This window comes from Podarcis liolepis (assembly GCF_965112155.1).
Source record: "Podarcis liolepis genome assembly, chromosome: 14".
Classification (NCBI taxonomy): Eukaryota; Metazoa; Chordata; class Lepidosauria; order Squamata; family Lacertidae; genus Podarcis; species Podarcis liolepis.
In genome coordinates, this window is record NC_139569.1 from 20,586,659 (window position 1) to 20,606,904 (window position 20,246).

At 43.9% G+C, this 20,246-nt stretch overlaps 1 protein-coding gene across 17 annotated transcripts in view; it reads left to right on the top strand.

Annotated features, from left to right (window-relative positions):
• The first annotated feature begins 217 nt into the window (after positions 1 to 217).
• The window catches only part of RBFOX1 (RNA binding fox-1 homolog 1), a 1,450,244-nt gene continuing 1,430,215 nt past the window's right edge, over positions 218 to 20,246 (top strand). For 9 of the 17 annotated variants that reach the window (XM_083473685.1, XM_083473688.1, XM_083473683.1 and 6 more), the window contains exon 1: positions 218 to 630. In XM_083473685.1, the coding sequence (XP_083329811.1) occupies positions 376 to 630 (255 nt within the window). In that variant the 5' untranslated portion in view covers positions 218 to 375. The remainder of the gene's footprint in view (positions 631 to 20,246) is intronic. The other 8 variants (XM_083473681.1, XM_083473712.1, XM_083473713.1 and 5 more) reach the window with 1 other exon arrangement.

Here is a 20,246-nt window from a genome sequence, read left to right on the forward strand (position 1 = left end):
AATGTATAAACACTGAAACTGAGGATTTAGTCAAAGTAATCATTGTTGGGGGAAATGATCAATATCTGAAAGGTTATTGCATGTGTGTTTGGGAGAGAGATATTAAAGTTTGTGCCCTGCCTTGTGCAGACACCGCTGCCGAAGGAATCACTCTAGCCAGCAGCAGAGGGAGCTAAAGAAATGGAAGTGACAAGCTTTGCAAAGGCACTGAAACACCAGCTAAATTTTTAAAAGAAGCCTGTGCATATCGGAGAGAGCAAGGCTGGCAGCTCTCAGAAGCCCCAAATCTTCCCCCAAAGAGACAGCTTCGCTAGGCCAAAATAATACTGAAAAAAATATAGTAAAGTGCACAACCTTCCTTGTTCTTTTTCTAAAATGTCCAATCCTGCTAGCAGCTTGGAGGAGGCAGTGAAACAGAGAGTCAGAGATGGCAAGATGAGGCGAGAGGAAGTGGAGGATCCACAACCCGAGGGGAAGAGATTGAAGCTGGGGAACGATGGAGGAAGCATTGGAATGAAAGGAAGAGAAGGTGGAGAAGAAGAAGAGGAGGAGGAGGAGGAGGCAAGGAATGGAATGGCTTCCTTGGGCAGAGAAGAGTCTGGGACCCAGACAGAGGGAGAAGGCCAAACTGTGAGTAAAGACATCTGAACTGGTGGTGTGTGTTTGGGGGTGAGGCTTAAAAGATGACTTTTGGGGGACACACAGATGACTTGCCTTTGTGAAGTTGATCAGGTTTTGCACTAATGACGCTGTCCCGCCACGTCAAGAACAGCCAAATGTATCTGTTGAACCATTGCTGTTTCCTTGCCCTTTTCACTCCATGAGTTTGCAAGGTGTGACACTGACCTCCTGGTGAGTGTTTTGCGAGAGTCACTCGCTTCCGAGAGATGAGTTTCCCAGTCTGCTTCCTTCCACTCTCGGTGGGACAAGGGAGGAAAGTCCTGAGTGGGCTGGGGGCCGCCGTAATGGTCCATCAGTCTAGGCCCTTCGCTTCTTCCTAGACTTGGAAAGAGCAGTCAGAGCACCTTGAATCTGGCAGAAGAGTTTGGTGGGTAGTGGGGCATGTTTTTAAGGGACGGGGGAATGTTCAGTTGGCTTGTGACTTTTCCAAAAGAAAAATCACATTAGGTAGGAGAACCAGTCTTTCTATTTATTTGTTTTTAAGTCTCACCATCATCTGAGTTTCTCAGCATAAACTGTGTGTTGGTATGTGTTCAGCATCTGTGCTTGATGGCAGGTGCTGGGAATGTAGCTCAAAAGCCTGTTTTGTTTTGTTTTGTTAAATAAAGAAAATGAAAACAGATGGGTAGCACTTGACAATTTCTTTGAAACACAGACAGGTGAGATGCTTGCTCCTGCCTGTTACTTTCTGCACCTGTGTAGGTCTTAGCTCAGCTATTCCCCCAAATGGGGAAAGCAGAGTTTCCTAAGTGAGCTCATTGGCAGGATGGGAAGTTTGTGGTGGTGTCTCGTTTTGAAAAGCATGGTTTATCTCCCCAATCTCTCTCCTGCCCACCCGCTCCCAATCCTGGGTGCCTTTCTTGAATTGAGATCTGCTTCCTTGCCAGATAAGAAATCAATGACTGATACATGCTTTTGGAAGGATTTACAGACCTTGCTAATTTGAAAGGCAGAGAGTGTTTTTTTGCTTGATTCATCCCGCTGGCAGGATTATTTCTCTGAATGCAGCTGTTTTTTGCCTGCCTGACAGCACACAATTAGTATTTAACACATCATCGTTGGTGTACAACAGCAAGGAGCAGGCATGACATTTCTCTTCTTATCCCTCTCTGCTGCCTTGCATTTGGTGTTTGTGTACTGTTCAAATTCATGGGAGAACTCTGTCTGTGTTGGATGCTGCGCTGTCAAACTGTAATTGAACAGATCTTGTTAGTAGCTGCTGGAGAATGAAAGTCAAGTTGACTGAACCTCTTAAATGAAGGTGTAATTGAGTGGGATTGGGAAGTTACTAAACCAGGCAAAACATTGAGCAGATCTGAGGCAGTGGCTAAAGAATATTTCTTGCTCCAGTCTGTAAACTGCATGTTTTCCCACACCCTTCCATTTTCCTGAGCTGTCACTTCAGGGGTAACTTTTGACAGGGTCATGCTTCTGTTTAAGGAGGAGGTACCAAGAAATTGTGGTGGTTTTATAAGATACGTTTATATCCAAGTTGAGCAGATAGGCAAGGCATCTTTAAATCTGTCCTATGGGGAAGGTTCAGGGCAGAGCAAAGGAAAGTACATAGTTAAACTTGGGAATTTCCTCCCAGAAGAGGTTATGATGATCACTGACTTGGATGCCTTTAAAAGTGGGTTAGACAAATTCATGGAGGATAAGACTAGCCAGAATGGCTAAATGTTCTACCTCCATTGTTGGAGCCAGTGTACTTCTGAATATTAGTTGCTGGTGAGTGGAAGAATGCTACTGGGCATGATGGCTGTGTTCTGTCTCTGCTGCTGGAGGTAGCATGCCTCTGCATATCAGTTTCTGGGAATGACAGGTGGGGAGAGAGTGCTTCTCACCTGAGCATCTTGTTGGTCACTGTAAGAACAGAATGGTGGACTACAGATGGGCCTTTGGTCTGATCCAGCAGGGCTTTTATGTTATTGAAGTAGCATCAGTTCCCATCAAAGCAACAACATGTATTTGGTGTTTTTCATAAAGTGCAGATCTGTTAATATCGGCTCCATATTGCAGGTGGGGAGGGAAGAAGTGAGACTGAGGGACTTGGCTTGCCCAAGGCAGTTGACTGATTCTCTGGCATAGGTGAAATTCAAACTGGTGCCTTTCTGATCCATTGTCTAAGCTTCCAGCTTTTAGGTTATAGCAGCATTCCAGATCCTCCTTATAGACCAGGGCTATCGGACTGGTGTTTCTCCAGATGTTGTTGGACAACAACTCCCAACATCCCTTGACAATGACCATGCTGGCTGCAGTTGATGGGAGCTGGAATCCAACAACATCTGGCAGGCTGCTGGCTCCTTCTGATCTGATGTGGAGATGTATAGTGTTCCACAAATGGACAGGTGAGTTTCCCTCTTTGTTCATTTTTTATTGCTTAAAAAGAGAGGTTTTGAAGTGAAGTTGCACTTAAATAGTAAGGGAATTCCAGTCAACTTCCCACAATGCTTCACAAGAAGAAATCTATTCTCAGTCTTGCAACTGGAACATTATCTATCTAATATTCCCAAAGGCTTGAGGCAGAGCAACAATTAGAAGAATAATTAAATTAAATGATCCCCTCATTTCCTGACTAAAGCTCAAACTTCTAAAGGGTGCTTAGTCTTGGACTACTGTGGGAAGGTACATTTGTTATTAAGAGTTGGGGAGAGGAAGCCACCAAGAACCCCTCTCTGTGTGCGTAAGAGCCTCCCTACTTATGTGGGGGTTACGTTCCTGGGGAACATAATCTAAAAAGCCTGGAAAACCCTCTAAACCTCTGGAAACCCTTGAAAAACCCTCGAAAAACCAGTAGCACTTTACTAGATTGGCACGAATGGTGGCAATGGTAGCTCTCAGTCTTCCTCATCACTGGAGTACAATGTGGGAACAATAACAAGCAGGGTAGACCGGTACACCGAAGTGCCTGGCTATGATTCAGAGGTAGACAGATACCCCAAAGTGCTGGGGATTGCTAGCCATTTTCCTGTTCTTTTTGCTCCATTTTTGCAGTTTTCCCCCACTCTTTTTTGGGCCGCTTTTGCCCCTTTTGTACCTTTTTTGCAGTTTAAATAGATTTATTTAATTATTTCCCTGCAGCACGCTTGACTCGAACCCATGTAAGTGGGGGAAACGCCTGTATTGTTAAAAGCAGCCTTCCCAGACCTCCATTCCTCCAGGTGTTTTGGACTATAACTCCCATCAGGCTCCTAGTCTTGGATGCTGTACCCCAAAACATCTGGAAGGTATCAGGTTTGAGGATATCTGAGTGTCTGTGGTGTGAACTTAGAATCATAGAGCTGGAAGGCCATTCAACCTCTTCTGCTTAGAAACCTCCAATGAAGAATAATAATAATAATGGATAATGGAGAGTAATAATGGGGGTGAGGCAGTCAACAAGGAATGTTTGGAGATACAGACAGACAATGGCACAAATCTGTCTCTCATTACCTAATCCTTGCAATGCCAGTTCCAGGTTTTGGAGGGCATTTGGGCAAGGCACCATCCCTGGACACAGTGTGTCTACATTTTCACCAGCATTCTTGCCAGCTACTCTTTCTTCTCTTTTGCTACTGCCTGCTTGGTTGCCCTCCTTACCGCTGTCTGGGCCAGAGTGAGAGATGGTGCAGAGAAGGAGCAGGTCCAGGGGGTTCTTGTCATTTGGCCACACTGCTGGGGCGCTGGCAGATTCCCAGTGATGCAGGCTGTTGGCACTGTTGCTGCTTTTTACCGAAGGCAGAACCACAGGAAGTTGCCTTACACTACATCGGAGCAATGATCCATCTAGCTCAGTATAGTCTACACTGACTGGCAGTTTCTCTCCAGGGTTTTAGACCAGGAGTCTTTCCCAGCCATACATGAAGATGTTGGGAAGTAAACATGGGGCCTTCTGCATGCAAATCACCTGCTGCCCCACTGAGTTGTGGCCATCCTTCCATCTCATCCAAATTCAGATTCAGTCACTGCCCCTGAATCTAGTCCTCGATGTCCAGAAAATTCAGGTGACTGTGATTTCTCTCTGCATTTGTTTGTCAGGCGGCAGGAAGGGGGAATATGCCATGTCCCCTGAGAAAGTTTGAATGAGCATCAGTTCAATGGCTTTGCTCTCTCTCTCTCTCTTTTTAAAAAGGAGAATCTTTTGAACAAACCTAATAGCATTAGAAGTCCAGGAAATCAATGGGTGCACTGTAGAAAGATTTCCTAATAGTCCGTAATGATTTCTATTAAAGAAGTACATTTTTTTTTTAAAAAGCCTTTATTGGGCTGTTGTAAAAGAAATTCCACATTTTATAACTGTTCTTTTTACAAATGTTTGCTTGTTTGTGGATTCTGCAGCAGCAGCTCTTCTTGGGGGGTAGAAGCAAAGGAGCACCCCAGGTTGTTATCACTTTGCTAACCAGAGTGCAAAACCTCCCATGGATTGTACTTGAAAAAGGGCGCATGAGGAGCAATCCCCATGGGGCATAACAGAGCCGTGGCATGAATTCTGTTCTCCTTCCATGCAACTCTTCTGTGGATTCTGCTCCACCAATCCTGGTCTGCCCTCAGATAAGCTACACTTGCCTGAATTCTTCCAATCAGTCCATGGGGTGGCCTTGGCTGTCAGCTTCCTCCTCCTCCTCCTCCTCCTTAGTTTCAGTTTTGCCCTTGTAGAACTCAACAGGGGAGGAGAAGGATTGGGGACAAAGCTAGAGTTGAGCTGGGTTTTTCTTTCATTGACTCTTGTGCCACCTACTGTTAGCCTCCTTACCTCGCGCCCCACCAGTCCCAATGTGCACCAGCCACCAGTGCACATTGGTGCACTTCGCTCATTCATTGGCTGTTGCTTTGCCTATCACTGGCTATGGCTCCACCCCCTATTGGCCTTCCACCCCATCAGTCCCAGGGTGCACCAGCCACTGCCGCAACTCTTCCAGTCTTTCCGTACCCACGGAACATGAACTTAGGGTGAGGGAGACTGGATCGGGATGTGGGAGATGATTTCAGGCCTCCTGACCACAGTAATATACTGAATTCACAGGAGTGCAACTTGAGAGGGGAGAACAGGATTCTTGTGGATTTCTACTAGAGAGCCACCCATTCATGGCTGCTGCAATAGTGGCAGAGCTGGGTCCAGCCAAATATTTGAGTGTTTTGCTTGGCAGGTTCTTAACCACTTGATTCCTTTGATCTACAGAACTGGCACTGCTATAGGTGCCACATAATACTAGTAGGAAATCAATATTTTAGTGTGGTAGCACTCACACTTTGCAACACTCTGCCTATTGACACCAGGCAAGTTCCTTCACTATTATTTTTGGCACCTGCTAAAAACCTTTTTTTTTTTAAAGTCAGCCTATCCAGACATGTCATGTGTTTTATTCCAGTTTTTAGGTTATTGTTGATGTTAATTATTTCTGAATATTTTAAATAGTTGTTTTTAACAATTTTATGGTTTGGTTCTTTTTGTAAACTGCTTTGAGGTACTCTCTCTCTTTCTCTCTCTCTCTCTCATACACACACACACACACACACATGCACACACACACACACAATCAAGTCCTTTATAAGTTTTATGAAATAAAATAACAGCAAGGCTTAAATTGTAGCCAGGTTTCTCCTGTTCCACAAACAGGGATGTATGCCCTGTTGGAACACCCCCTGCCCTATGCTCAGAGGACAACCCAGACTAGGAGTGTCCACCTCCTTTACTAGGTCTTTCTGGATTAAATGACATGGCTTTGCCAGGCTCTTCAGCTTCAAAAGACTTACTCCTTGGACAGCCCCCATTGCCAATGGCCCATCCAGTCCAACAGCCTGTTCTCAAAGTGGCAGATCAGATGCCCCAATGTAAAAACCCACAAAGAGGACATGAGCGCATCAGCTTCACATTCAGCTAGGGGTGGAGTTCAGTATAAGCTTGGCAAAAGCATGAGTAGTGTCTCATTTCTGCAATCTCTGATATGACCCTAATTCATGTATGGTAAGAGAGGATAGATCTTTGGAGGCCCATGAATTCTAAGTGTATGTCTTTTGCATTGCACCCAGCTCTGGCTGGTGAATCTAGCAATTCTAGGCTGGATCTAGACACATCAAAGTAGCGTTTCTGTTTAAAGTGTTGTAAATTTAAACAGACAAAACAGGTAGAGAAAAACGGGACTCCACATCGCCCTCTGGTGGCACAGTGTTATATCACATGTAAGGTAAAGGTAAAGGTACCACTGCCCGTACGGGCCAGTTGTGTCCGACTCTAGGGTTGTGCACTCATCTCACTCTAGAGGCCGGGAGCCGGCGCCGTCCGAAGACACTTCCGGGTCACGTGGCCAGCATGACGAAGCTGCTCTGGCGAGCCAGCACCAGCGCAGCACACGGAAACGCCATTTACCTTCCCGCTATAAAGTGGTACCTATTTATCTACTTGCACTTAAGGGTGCTTTCGAACTGCTAGGTGGGCAGGAGCTGGGACCGAACGGCGGGAGCTCACCCCGCCGCGGGGATTCGAACCGCCGACCATACGATCGGCAAGTCCTGGGCACTGAGGTTTTACCCACAGCGCCACCCGCGTCCCATATTGCATGTACAACACATATAAATAACTTTTTCTTTGCCAGTCTAGCTGAAACAGAGCAGATTCTCCAGCCTTTCCCTGCATTAGGGAACTCTGCTTCTGTTGCTGATGGCAAGATGCTTTCATCTTCTGCATCTTTGCTCTCTCTTACGCAACTTGACAGGAGCCAAGGCTGATGTTTAACTGGAAAATAAATGAATATATACAGTATCAAGGGTGGTGGTTGTTGGTTTTCTTTGGACACAAAATTCATTTCAGGTTTAGGAAGCTGAGCAACACTTGGGTACTTTCTGGGTTGTGTTTTTAAGAAAGTTGTGATGTGAAGGACCCGGCAAGTGGGGCCAATTGATTTCCTGCCAATTCTGGCTTGTTTGTAGCTAGTACATTTTCTCCTCTTTGGGTTCTAAGTGTTAAAAATATCAAGGAATGGGGCTTTCTCCACTTCCCCAGGGAAGCTGCTCTACAGCTTCATCATTCTTGCTGTTCTATTTTACATTTCTTGCAGTGTCACTTCTTTTAAAGATGCAGGGCAGTTGCAAAGCAAGGGGTCTGAAACAGGCACCATGTCTATTTTCCTTCCTTCCTTCCTTCCTTCCTTCCTTCCTTCCTTCCTTCCTTCCTTCCTTACGTAATTTCAAATGAGTTTACTCCAGCCTCCCTGCCCCCTTGATAGGGGAAGGTGCTGTGCTCCAGATGGTGTTGGCCTAATGCAAAGCAAAGTTGGGCCAGATCTCACCACCAGTGCGGGTCAATTTTGCAGGTGGGCAGGAACACTCTCCCTGCCTCCTCATTTCTCTTTGTCAGTGCCCAGCATGGAAATGCAGCAGGCTGCCATGGGAGGATAGAAGTGATCTATTTCTTCTCCAAGGTTCTTAACCTGGCTGAAATTAAGTGTCCAGCCTAGGGGCTCAAAGTGAGAAAGAGCTAGGCGAGTGGTGAGACATATCTCACTGCCCCGGTGGGTGTAGAGGTCCTGTCCCAAATATGGACTTTTATCAAGTCTCTTCCCCCTCCCTCCCTAGTAACCAGTGGCTTAGTTACTCTACTCCACCTCCTTCCACGCCACTTGGTTATCTTGACTGCAGGCTGTCAGCCCATGGTCCGAGAGACACCAGCTTTCCCTAGGGAAGGGTTGTAGATCAATCACAGAGCATCTGTTTTTGTGCACAGAAGGCTCAGGGTCTCCAGGCAGGGCTGAGAGCTTGCTGCTAGTTAAGTAGACAATATTAAGCTTGATGGACCAATGGCCTGAGTTGGTATAGCAGTTTCCTATGTTCATCAGGAGCATCCATAGATCAGTGAACAAACACCTGCTTTGCATGCAGAACTCCCAGTTTTAATCTGCAGCATGTTGAGGTAGGTCTGAGAGAGACCCCTGCCTGAAATGTTTAAATTGGCCCCAGTGCCTATAGCTTTCCCAGAAACTGAATGTGCTTCTTTGCTTAAGGAGTGTGGCCATAACTGCACTACAAACACTTACTCCTACTCATTTATCTGCATCAAGCTGCCATTTAAGGCACAACAGCAGGGTGGGTCAGTTGGCAGCCTTGGCTTGGGAGGAATGTGGAAAGGCTGATTTTTTTTGTTTTGTTTTTGCATGCTACATTTTAGTGCCAGGAATATTACGCCTTTGCTGAGGACATTTCAGCACCCTGGATAGTAGCAAACCTTTTTTTTAAATAACAAACAAACAAACAAACAAACAAACCAACCAGAAGCCATATTTGGTTTTTTTTACAATGGTTTGACGAAGGGCCAGAGTTCAGTGTTCAGAACACATGCTTTGCAAGCAGAAGGCCCCTTTCAATTTCCAGCATCTCAGAGCAGGGCAGGGCAAGACCCCTGTCCCAAATCCTGGAAAGCTGCTAGACACTACTACACTAGATGGGCCAGATTCAGTTGCTGGAAACTGCAGGTGGCCAGAGTGCTGTTGTACTCAAGTGCTACTTGTGGGTTTCCAATTGGCAACTGCTTAGTTCCTGTGAGAACAGGATGCTGGGTTAATCGGGCTACTGGCTTGATTCAGCAGGCTTGCTTTCCATTCTTAGGGCAGCTTCCTATATTACTCTGTCTTGTGTGTGATGGGAAGGCCCAGCGGTTACATCCTGGGCTGTGCCCAAGTCCAAGATCTGAGTCTGAATCCTCACATTAGATTTGTGCAGGTAGAAGACTACCCTCTGCCAGCTGCAGACTGCTCAGCATGACATCTTATGTTCTTCTGTGCCATTTAGCAGCCAACGACTTAGAGGCATCCCCCTCCCACCCCACTCACAAAGTTTTTATGGCCAGTTTCCTTTGTATCAATTTCCAAACGTTTATGAAAATTACAATCTTCAATAACCATTTTCCCAAAGATGAGCCGTTGAGCTAGACAAAAGCTGCAAACATTATGCAGATGGCTGCAAATGGGTTTCTGCCTCACTGAAGAGTCTTTCTTTTTGCAAATGGTTTGGAGGAAATGGAATGGAATTCTTGTGTGTGTGTGCAAGTTGTGAATGTATTCAGAGACAATTCCAGGGGTGTCCTTTTGCCTCCCGCCGCTGGTGGTATGAATATGAAACTCTGGCTGAAAGATTGCAATTATAGCATTGTTAGGAAGTGCTGAGCAAGACATTAGCTGGTCACTTGGATTGGGTTCCGTCGTTTTTCACAGAAACACAAAGATGTTCAAAATGATCAAAACTATTAGCATCTTCCTTGCACCAACTGAGTTCCCTTCAGAGAAGGCTGCAAATCAGATGTAAAACTTTGGACAATATTCTACCTGAAATTGGTCCATATGTCAGAGATGAGAGGAGCAAAAGTCTAGGCTCAAAGCCTCTTCAGCAATGAAGCCTATTGGGTAGCCTTTAATTAATCAACAAAACAATTGATTTAATTCGAGTTATCTCTTGGGTTTAGAATGGGTTATAGCCATTTCCCCAAAGGCAAATGTTTTTGTCCACAAGACTAGATGGATGGAGGAGGAAATGGACTGAATGTGCATTTAAAGACAAACTTAATTCATACCTTCCAGAACGAAGAGGCAATCTGAAATGCAGCAGTCTTATGCAAATTGCTCTTCTCTGAATTTTGTTTACAGATAGGTAGCCGTGTTGGTCTGCCATAGTCAAAATAAAAAAATTCCTTCCAGTAGCACCTTAAAGACCAACTAAGTTAGTTCTTGGTATGAGCTTTCGTGTGCATGCACACTTCTTCAGATACAGGTATCTGAAGAAGTGTGCATGCACACGAAAGCTCATACCAAGAACTAACTTAGTTGGTCTTTAAGGTGCTACTGGAAGGAATTTTTTTATTCTGAATTTTGTGATGCAGTTCTCCAGCCAAAAATGCATGTGTGCATTTATATTAGTGAAAAGAACATGCAATTTGAAAATTGCTTGGAAATTGTAGGCAAAATTGCATACAAACATGTCTATATAAGGAGAAATTTGCACTAAACTGCTGATGAATCTTCATGAGAGTTTTTTAAAATAAAAGTCACCAACAGATGTGGAAATGTATGGAAATGAATATAAGATTTGAAAAAAATGAGAAACTTAGAAAACTGACATGGACAGATTTTTCTATCCCTAAGTGAGGAAGCACCCAAATTGCATGAAGGAATCTTGCACCTGCAGAACTCTGCTCGTGAAACTCCTATGCCCAAACTGGGGGATGCACATTCTCACTGCAGCCCTATATAGTGTTACCTTGGTTCTCAAACTTAATCTGTTCCAGAAGTTGGTTCCAAAGCCAAAGCGTTCCAAAACCAAGGCACGCTTTCCCATAGAAAGCAATGCAAAATGGATTAATCCGTTCCAGACTTTTAAAAAACAACCCCTAAAACAGCAATTTAACATGAATTTTGCTACCTAATGAGACCATTGGTCCATAAAATGAAAGCAATAATCAATGCACGGTACTGTAAAATAAATAAGCCAGTATTGTAGATGATAAGAATTAAAATTATTATTTTTTTCTTACCTCCACTGATGATAGTCATTGTTTGGATGGGGGGCTTTTATCCATTTCTGCAGCCACACAATCAATCAATCAATCAATCAATCAGTAGCGGAACTGAGTTCCACACAGTCACAAAAACAAATTAACCGAAAAAGCCTCAAAAACAAAACCCCAAAATAAATATCAAAAACAAAAGCGCCAAACCTAATCAGTTCCAGAAGTCCATTTGACTTCCAAAATGTTTGAAAACCAAGGCACAGCTTCTGATCAGTGCAGGTGCCCCGGAAACAATAGCTGACAGCCGCATTGGACGTTCGGCTTCTGAAAAAGGTTCAAAAACTGGAACACTTAGTTCCAGGTTTTTGGCATTTGGGAACTAAGGTGTTTGAGTACCAAGGCATTTGAAAACCAAGGTACCACAGTACAACAATCATGGTTAACTTGAGAGTGTGGGGCCCTGAGATTTAGCTGACGCAGAGTTGGCAATCAGTAATGTTTAACCTTTTAAATTTGATTTTTCTTTTTTAAAATGAGTGTCTTAGATCTACTGTTATCTGCCCCAGGTATTTGGGGGTAGATCAGGTTCTACACTTAAGTAAATAAAATAAGTTTTTTCTCCTATTATGTAATGACTAGGAACATGTGATAAGGGGGCAACTTGCCTCTCTGTCTCTAGTCTGGCTACTCCCCCCTCATTGCTCTTTCTGTCACCAGTCTCCTTCACCTGCAGAGCTGTTGAATCACAGTGGATGTCACTTAGTTCATTTTTGTCAAAGACAGGAATGGGGAGCTTAAGCAACTGATGTTTAATTGTTTTTAAATGATTGTTCCTCTTCCTGTGTTTTTAGCTGTTTAGTTATTTTATCTGCAAGCGGCCTTGTATTCCCTGCCAGGGAAAAAAAGATGGTGTATAAATATATAATATAATATAATAATGATGATTAGTATCACTTGTTAGTTGCTTGTCACTCAAAGGTCTCCAAGTAACTTACAACACATTGAAAAACATCAATTTAAAGACAATATACCATCAAACCTGAACAACCCATAGGAATCTTGGACAGCATACTAGTAACAAAAGCATCATAATCTCAGGTCACACGACAAAAAGCCACCCTGGATGTGCCTAATTCCCTCCCCCTGTATGTCCAGCAAGGATTATTCCATTCATCTTGAATGTTCATTGGTCACCCTTTCCCGTTCTTCCACAAAACCAGGAAGTCTATAGAGCAATGCCTGCCAAGGTCTCCATCATCATCTTTGTCATGCTGGTGATGTGGTGAATGTGGTCAACCGCACAGTCCGTCACGGTTTTCCAGCTGTGGTTTGATCTGCTGCTCTTTCCAAATGTAAGGACTTGTTGGCTTTGTCATTACAATACTTTCTGCCGTGGGAAAGGCAGTCTTGAAATCCCTCCAGCTCTTGGGTAACGATGGCCTGGGCCATGGGAGCACAGCGGTGCTCAGTGCATTGATGACCTTGCAGCTTTGGAGGCATTGGAGTTCTCTAAGCAGGTAGTTGCCTTGGCTGCTGCACAAATCATAATAGCTGGTACACTTTTAGGTAGGGAAGTGATGCTTTATTTAGGTAGGGAAATGATGAGAGAAGACAGAGCACTACAGGCCTTTGGCAAAAAGTGGGGCCTTGAATGACACTCCCCCCCCCTGCAAATCTTGTAGATACAACTTTTTCAAGATCATAGCTGTGAATGCTCCAACTTGTGATACCATCCCCTGATTAGATTTTCAATTATTGATTCAAGCTTTTCATTCCAGAGCTGCCTTCCCTCTCTGCTTGACCACACCCTTCCTTGCCTTGAGTTTCTGTAATAGATATAAATTGCCATAGCTGATCATTGCCTGCATTTTTATTATCTTGTTTTACTAGTTGGGATATACTGTACATTCAATGCTAACAGGGTTACACTGTTTCCAGTGAATGTCCTTTTGGTCTTTTTCAAAATTAAACATCTTAATCACAAAAAGTGTAATTTGATTTTGATATGTATGATTCATAGCTATCACCAAACAGCAATTAGATTAAGCCATGGTGAGTTGGACAGTAATGAAATTGACCATATGTGTTTTTATCGATTTATGTTCATTGGTGAAATCTGCTTTGCAATGCTGAACAGATTTTGACACACACACACACACACACACACACACACACAGTATTTTAACAACAAGGAAACACTCACTTTCCCTCTCAGAGACAGGCGCACTATGCTTCACTCTGAAAGCCACTAGGGGTGGGCTATAACTGGCTTTCAATGTCGTGATATATCACCAGCTAAACATCATGATATATCACTATATCTGAAATAAGGAAGGAACTATGCAGAGGCGAACAAGACAATGTCCTGGCAACTGCCACTACTTAAGGTTCTAAAATTGATAAATGATGATATCATCAATCACCTCATGGGCACTTTCAGAAGCAGGCAAGTCAAAATGCATTCAAATGAGATTTTTGGTTTTGGGCTTGGCTACCAAATGGTGGTATTCAGGACAATCCAAAGTACGGTGATGAGTCAGAGTGAATACTATGGGTTGTGTGTGCAGCTGGATGTCACAGTTTTAGGTTTCTCAGGTGAAGTGAAGAGCTTGAAGGTTCTCTGTTTCAATCATGAAGCTAATGCTTAACTTTGTGTTGGGCTATTAGGCTTAGCTTTGCTTAATTAAGGTTTGTGAAGCATCTTGCTTCTCTGATGAAGGGCATGCTGCTAGCAAGAAGGATTTTTTAAAACATAAAACAGGCAAGTATCTCTTGTCAGACACGGAGGTTGACTTTGAGGGTCATGTTAAATATAACTTTGCCTGATAGTAACCATCAATAAGCTTTCAAGTGAGTGAAAGCATCCCTTGCGTTTCTTTGATGATGTCCAGCAGAGTGCTCATTTCCTGTTGGTAAATGTGGCAGCAACGTTCCCTAAAGATGTCTGGGGGAGTTTGAGGGAACAGGGAGTTTTGCACATACACAGCCCAAAAATTATTCTGTGGCTCAGATTGAATAGAGAGAAAACATTTGGGGGGGGGGAGCAAATGCAGTTATGTGCATAGAGTGGGGGAATAGGATGTATGTGATGCCTGTAAAGTTTGTACCACTGGCTACTTTATATATGCGTTTAGAGAATTACACAAATCATATTTACATAAATAAATGTCTTTGAAGCCTGGTATTTCCCAGATTTGGATTAAAATAATTTACAAAGTACAATATCTCTCCACCATTTGTATTACGGGAGGGGACTTTCCTCTTATAGACCAAATCATACAGGCTTGCGTACTCCCACTAATTCAGGACACTTCAGAAGCTATTACTGTATAGATGGAGTACAGTGGTACCTCGGGTTAAGTACTTAATTCGTTCCGGAGGTCCGTTCTTAACCTGAAACTGTTCTTAACCTGAAGCACCACTTTAGCTAATGGGGCCTCCCGCTGCTGCCGTGCCGCTGGAGCACAATTTCTGTTCTCATCCTGAAGCAAAGTTCTTAACCCGAGGTACTATTTCTGGGTTAGCGGAGTCTGTAACCTGAAGCATATGTAACCTGAAGCGTATGTTACCCGAGGTATCACTGTATATTCTTTCCATGTTCTGGCCCACACTACTCTGTGATTAGCAAGATTTTTTTAAACTGAAGACACATCACCCTCAATCCAATTAATTTCTACCAACAATGAAGAACGGCACTCCCACATTTGAATGGGGGTGTCTTTGACACACCCCAATTCTCCCTCAAAGACAGTGCAGGATGTTTTGTCCTGAGGAAGAAGCTAGGGAGTGATCACATGGAAAGGGGAGCCAATCCAGTCAGGGTGGAAGCCAGGCTTTATAAATAGGCTCCTCCCCCAAATGTTGCATTCTTCCCATTGCAGTGGTCTCCTTTCCTCCCTATATAGTTTGGGGGCTGAATAAGAATTTTCAGGAGAGCTCCTGCCAACTCCATGCTGATAAGAGCCCTAAATGCCATTTTTTGATCAGCTTAATTGACTTTTACTTCAGGCAAGAAAGAGAATTTTGAGATCTGGTGGGATAAATAGCTGAGGCATTAGTGGGTTTGGGGAACTCTTAGGTCACCCAGCTCTGGCTTCACTATGAGGGTCCTTGGAAGGACCCTTTAGGCTTCTCATGCACACCAGGGTAAACGCCAAACCAGTGGGGCCACAGTATGCTTGTCAGGTTTACACATCCAAGGTTATCATACCAAGGTGGAATAATTCTTTGCCATTCCTTTCAAACCTGTAAACATTCCCAGGACAGGGGACAGAGCTGATCCCTCCTGCCTTAGGGAACTTCCCTGCCTGGACTTTATTTTGATTAGGTGAATTAAATTTAATTTGCTTAATTAGTGTTGCAGATCCTCTGCTGCTTTATTTTGAATAAATATAGCCTTTTTTTACCACACGTTGGGTTTCCCGAGTCCTTTTTTGTGAGTGGGCTGGCAAAGTCTCAAATTAGCTCCAATCCTCAGTGTAGTCTGCTGTTTAATACACCTCTAAAAGCCATATCCGTGCTGACTTTCCTACTACAGGTGTGCCACTGGTTTTTATACTTAGAAACCTTTTTTGCATTAAGCAGCATATAAATAAATCACATTGCAAGTGGAAGGAGAGGACTCAGTGTGCAATCCCAGGCTGTGATCTTCCTGATCTCTGGACCCTGCCTAATTTTACATCTGCAGTCCAGGAATGGATTTGCTATGTAAGTGTAGAATCTTCTAGTTGGCACAGTGTGGATCTACAAACCCGAAGTAAGCAGCAACTAAACTACATGACAATGAAAATTAGACTGAGGGTAATCAGATTGTTCTTGCTATGCATTTATTGCGGGTCAAACACACAATCAAGTTTGCTTTTTAAACCACAGGGCACACTAAATGAGTGATAATTACGTTTGGATTGCTTAAGTGGGTTTAAAGTGCCATGGCGGAACATCAAATGGCTATGTAGTTACATACCAATAAAGATTTATTGTCATTAAAATGTAGCCCTTGCAAGCCATCTGCCAATGCTTAGGCTCTCTATATAGAGTGATTTCTTTTCCTTTTTGCTTATGTAGCATTTGGTAAATTTATTAGCCTCAAACTTTTTCTGTGCAAATTGCAGAACTGTCCCCTAAACAGCCTCTTTTGATGTGAATTTACGGTATGCCTACTTGACAGTTTTATTTTTATTTTACACCCCGCCCCCCACTATACATTTAAAGCAGTATCATACAACTTTAAATAGTCCTGGCTTTCCTCAAAGAATCCTGAGAACAAACTATAGCTCCCAGAATTCTTTGGGGAATCCATTGAGCTTTAAAGTGGCATCACGGTGCTTTAAATGTATGGTGGGAATTTGGCCAGTCTCTGGGTGTTCTGCAGAGATCAGGAACCTTTCTAAGCCAGAGGGCTACATTCCCATCCGGACAACCTCCTGTGGGCCATGTACCGGTGATGGGTGGAGCCAGACACAAAAGTAGGTGGAACAAGAAACATATATTTTACCTTTACATCAAGATATTTTATACATGCACTCAACATGCTCCCTCTGTCCAGACAAGTAAGAGGCATTGTCATAGTTCGGGGACACATTTCAGCCAGATGAAACCACTCAAGAAGGGTGCAGAACAGACAAGTGTATCATGTGACAAGTGTATCATGAACAGCAGAGGTGTGGCCAGATGAGGGGGTGTGGCTCAGTGAGAATTCTGAGGGGGTGTGGCTTAGTGAGAATTCCAAGGGCCAGATAAAGGGGCACTGAGAGTGATTACATCCATCCACTGTTGGAAGCAGTATGCCTCTGTATGTGAATTGCTGGGAATTTCATGCAGACAGCGTGCTGTTCCACTCAGATCCTGGTTGTGTGCTTCTCATATGCATCTGTGAGAAGAGAGTGCTGGACTAGATGGGCCATTGGCCCTGATCCAGCAGGTTTTTCTTACGTTCTTATGCTTCTTTGACTTCTAGTCAAACAATAAGGACTTAAGAGCCTGCTAGATCAGACCGATGGCTCATCTAGTCCAGCATTCTGTTCTCACAGTGATGTAGTGGGAAACTCACAAGCAGGACCCAAACACAATAACACTCTCCCCTCCTGTGGTTTCAAGCACCTGGTACTCAGAAGTATTACTGCCTCTGAACATGGAGGTAGAGCATAGCCATCATGGCTCACAACCATTTATAGCCCCCTTCTCCATGTTTAATACACACATATTTGGCTATGCAACTGTAGAGCAGCAAGAGCTTTGAGACATCTCTGTAGAACAGCAAAGTAGCAAACAAGAAGGTTTCAAGGGAATAAGTGAATAGGTGGATGTGTCCCAGGTGCAGGAACTCCCACCTTTTGGGGATGGACAACCCTAAGCTGTTCAACATTTTTAGGGGAACCAATTGTAAGACAATGGTCTTGTTTTAGGAATATAAGAAGATACCTTATACCAGTGCAGACCATAAGCCTGTCTGGCTCAGACTTAGAGACTCTCCAGTATTTCAGGCAGGACTCTCTTTTAGCCCTACCTAGAGACATCTGGGTTTGAACCTAGGACCTTCTGCACACAAAGCAGATGCTCTACCACTGAGTGATAGAGAAGGAGGAAAAGTCCTTTATTTGTCTATTTCTCCTTTGCACACCTTCCTTTCTAAACCATTGATAGGATCAGCATTCAGAACCACAAGAAGTTGTGTTGTGTTGTGTGTGTGTGTGTGTTGGAGGAAACTTGCCAGGAGGGTTTGGACTTGGTTTCAGTTCATTTTGAAGTGTAACACAAGGCAACTGCCATGTCACTCACTGGAGGAAGAGTAAAAAACAAGAAGTCATATTTCATGCAGGAACATTTGTTTAATAACACAGTTGAATGTCAGCCGATGCTTTCCGCTGTGATATTGAGCCTGAGAAATGAACAGTAAATCTCAGAGTGGCATTTCTGCATGATAAAGCGAGAATGAGTGTAGGGGAAGAAAGAGAAGAAAATCCCCCTGAGCCATTGCACTTAAAGAGTGGAAGAATTCTCTCCAGAGGCATGGGCAGTTGCTAACAGGAGAAAAAGGCCTTGTTCCTGGCCTGACATAGTATTGTGTGGGGTTACTCACCAGGAAAATTAATGCAGTTTTTGATAAGTTCAGTCTGCTATCTTGATTCAAATGGCACCCCCAAAATTCTGTGCTTAGAAATATAGGGAACTTCCTACCAATTCAGACCATTGGTCCAATCAGCTCAGTATTGTCTACACTCTGGCAGCTGTTTTCCAGGGTTTCAGACTAGGAATTTCTCCCAGCCCTACTTGGATGGAATGTCAGGGATTGAACCCAGGGCCGCCTTCTGAATGCAAAACAGGTATTCTGCCATTGAGCTATATTATGCATTTTGTACCACCTTTGACTGACAGGTCTTCCTTTCCTTTTTTTAATCCAGAAAAAGGAAAAAGTCAGAAGCAAAAGTTCTCTCTATCTGTTCACTCCACAGAGAATGTAGTCCATGCCAAGCAGTTTCTAACTGTAGCTCCTCAAAACCAGGATCCCTCTGCAGCATTGATTGTTTTTGCTGTATTTCCAGACTCCCCCCACCGACACAGTTGCATAATGAAAGGCCTGTATTTGTGCTCCTTAATTACTTGGAAAGATAAGAATGTGTGCAGGTAAGTCGACCCCCAAGGCAGCAAGTCAGATTTTTTTTCTCCCCACCCGCATTTTTACAAAAGTGCCTTCTTAACTATTGGAAGAAAGCCTTTGAGGGGGGAATGAAGACTCTGAGGAAGCCAGCTGGCTGTTTGGAAAATGATGCTTTTTCTCTCCTATCCCTCTTAAAGAATAGGAGAAAAAAAGCAATCATGGTAGGGCTAGAATATCTTTAGAATATTTGCACACTGAAGATCTAATTATGCTAAGTATACAGTGTTTATTTTAATTAATTTGAGAGAAATTCTATATTGCTTCATCATCAAGGCCTCTAAGTGGCGGTTGGTCTATTAGGGGAAATAGGGCAGTGCCCCGACCAACCTCTGCGTGCCTTCCACCAGCCCACACCTGACTGCATCTTTACATTCTGCCAGCTGCCAGCTTCCTCCTCCTCGGTCTCAATTTCACTCTTGTAGAGCTCAGCAGAGAGAGAGATAGCTGCAAACTAGAATGAGTTGGCTGCACCTCTTATTGGATCTGGCCTCCTAGTCTTTTGTTAGCCTCTCCATCTTCCACCCTACCAGCTCCAATGGGCAACATTGGAGCAGCTGGGCATGCACAAAACAATGCAAAATGCATTCAAAACACAGAGATCAGGTGTTAAAAACAACTTGACCTATTTCACCCTTCTCAACAAAATACTCAGTAAAATTATGAAAGGTAAAGGTAAAGGGACCCCTGACCATTAGGTCCAGTCGTGGCTGACTCTGGGGTTGCAGCGCTCATCTCGCTTTATTGGCCAAGGGAGCCAGCGTACAGCTTCCGGGTCATGTGGCCGGCATGACTAAGCCACTTCTGGTGAACCAGAGCAGCACACGGAAACGCTGTTTACCTTCCCGCCGGAGCAGTAGCTATTTATCTGCTCGCACTTTGATGTGCTTTTGAACTGCTAGGCTGGCAGGAGCAGGGACCGAGCAACGGGAGCTCACCCCGTCGCGGGGATTCAAACCACTGACCTTTTGATCGGCAAGTCCTAGGCTCTGTGGTTTAACCCACAGTGCCATCCGCGTCCCTAAGTAAAATTATTAAATACATCTAATAAAATAAAACCATACGCAAAACAATTATGCATTAAAATACATGCCAAAATAAAATGCCTGCAATGCCTGCTTAAAAACACACAACCTACTTTTTAAAGGAAGGCATTGAAACCCATACAGTGAAGGCAGTGACCTAATATCAGTGGCTTTCAATGGGGTTGAAATTGCATACAAGCGGATATAAGTTAGAAGGCTGCCAAAAAGAAAATGGCTAGCCCACTGGAGGCTGGCACAGGAGAGAAAGCGGGTAAGAACGTTAGTTAAGGTCATGAGACCAAGTTCTATAAGGGAAGGCTTAAGGATCTGGGCAAATTTAGCAGATCTGCACAAAATGGGACAGAATGGGCCTATGTCTGAGTGCCAGTGAAATTGAAATGAGATGGAATAAGAC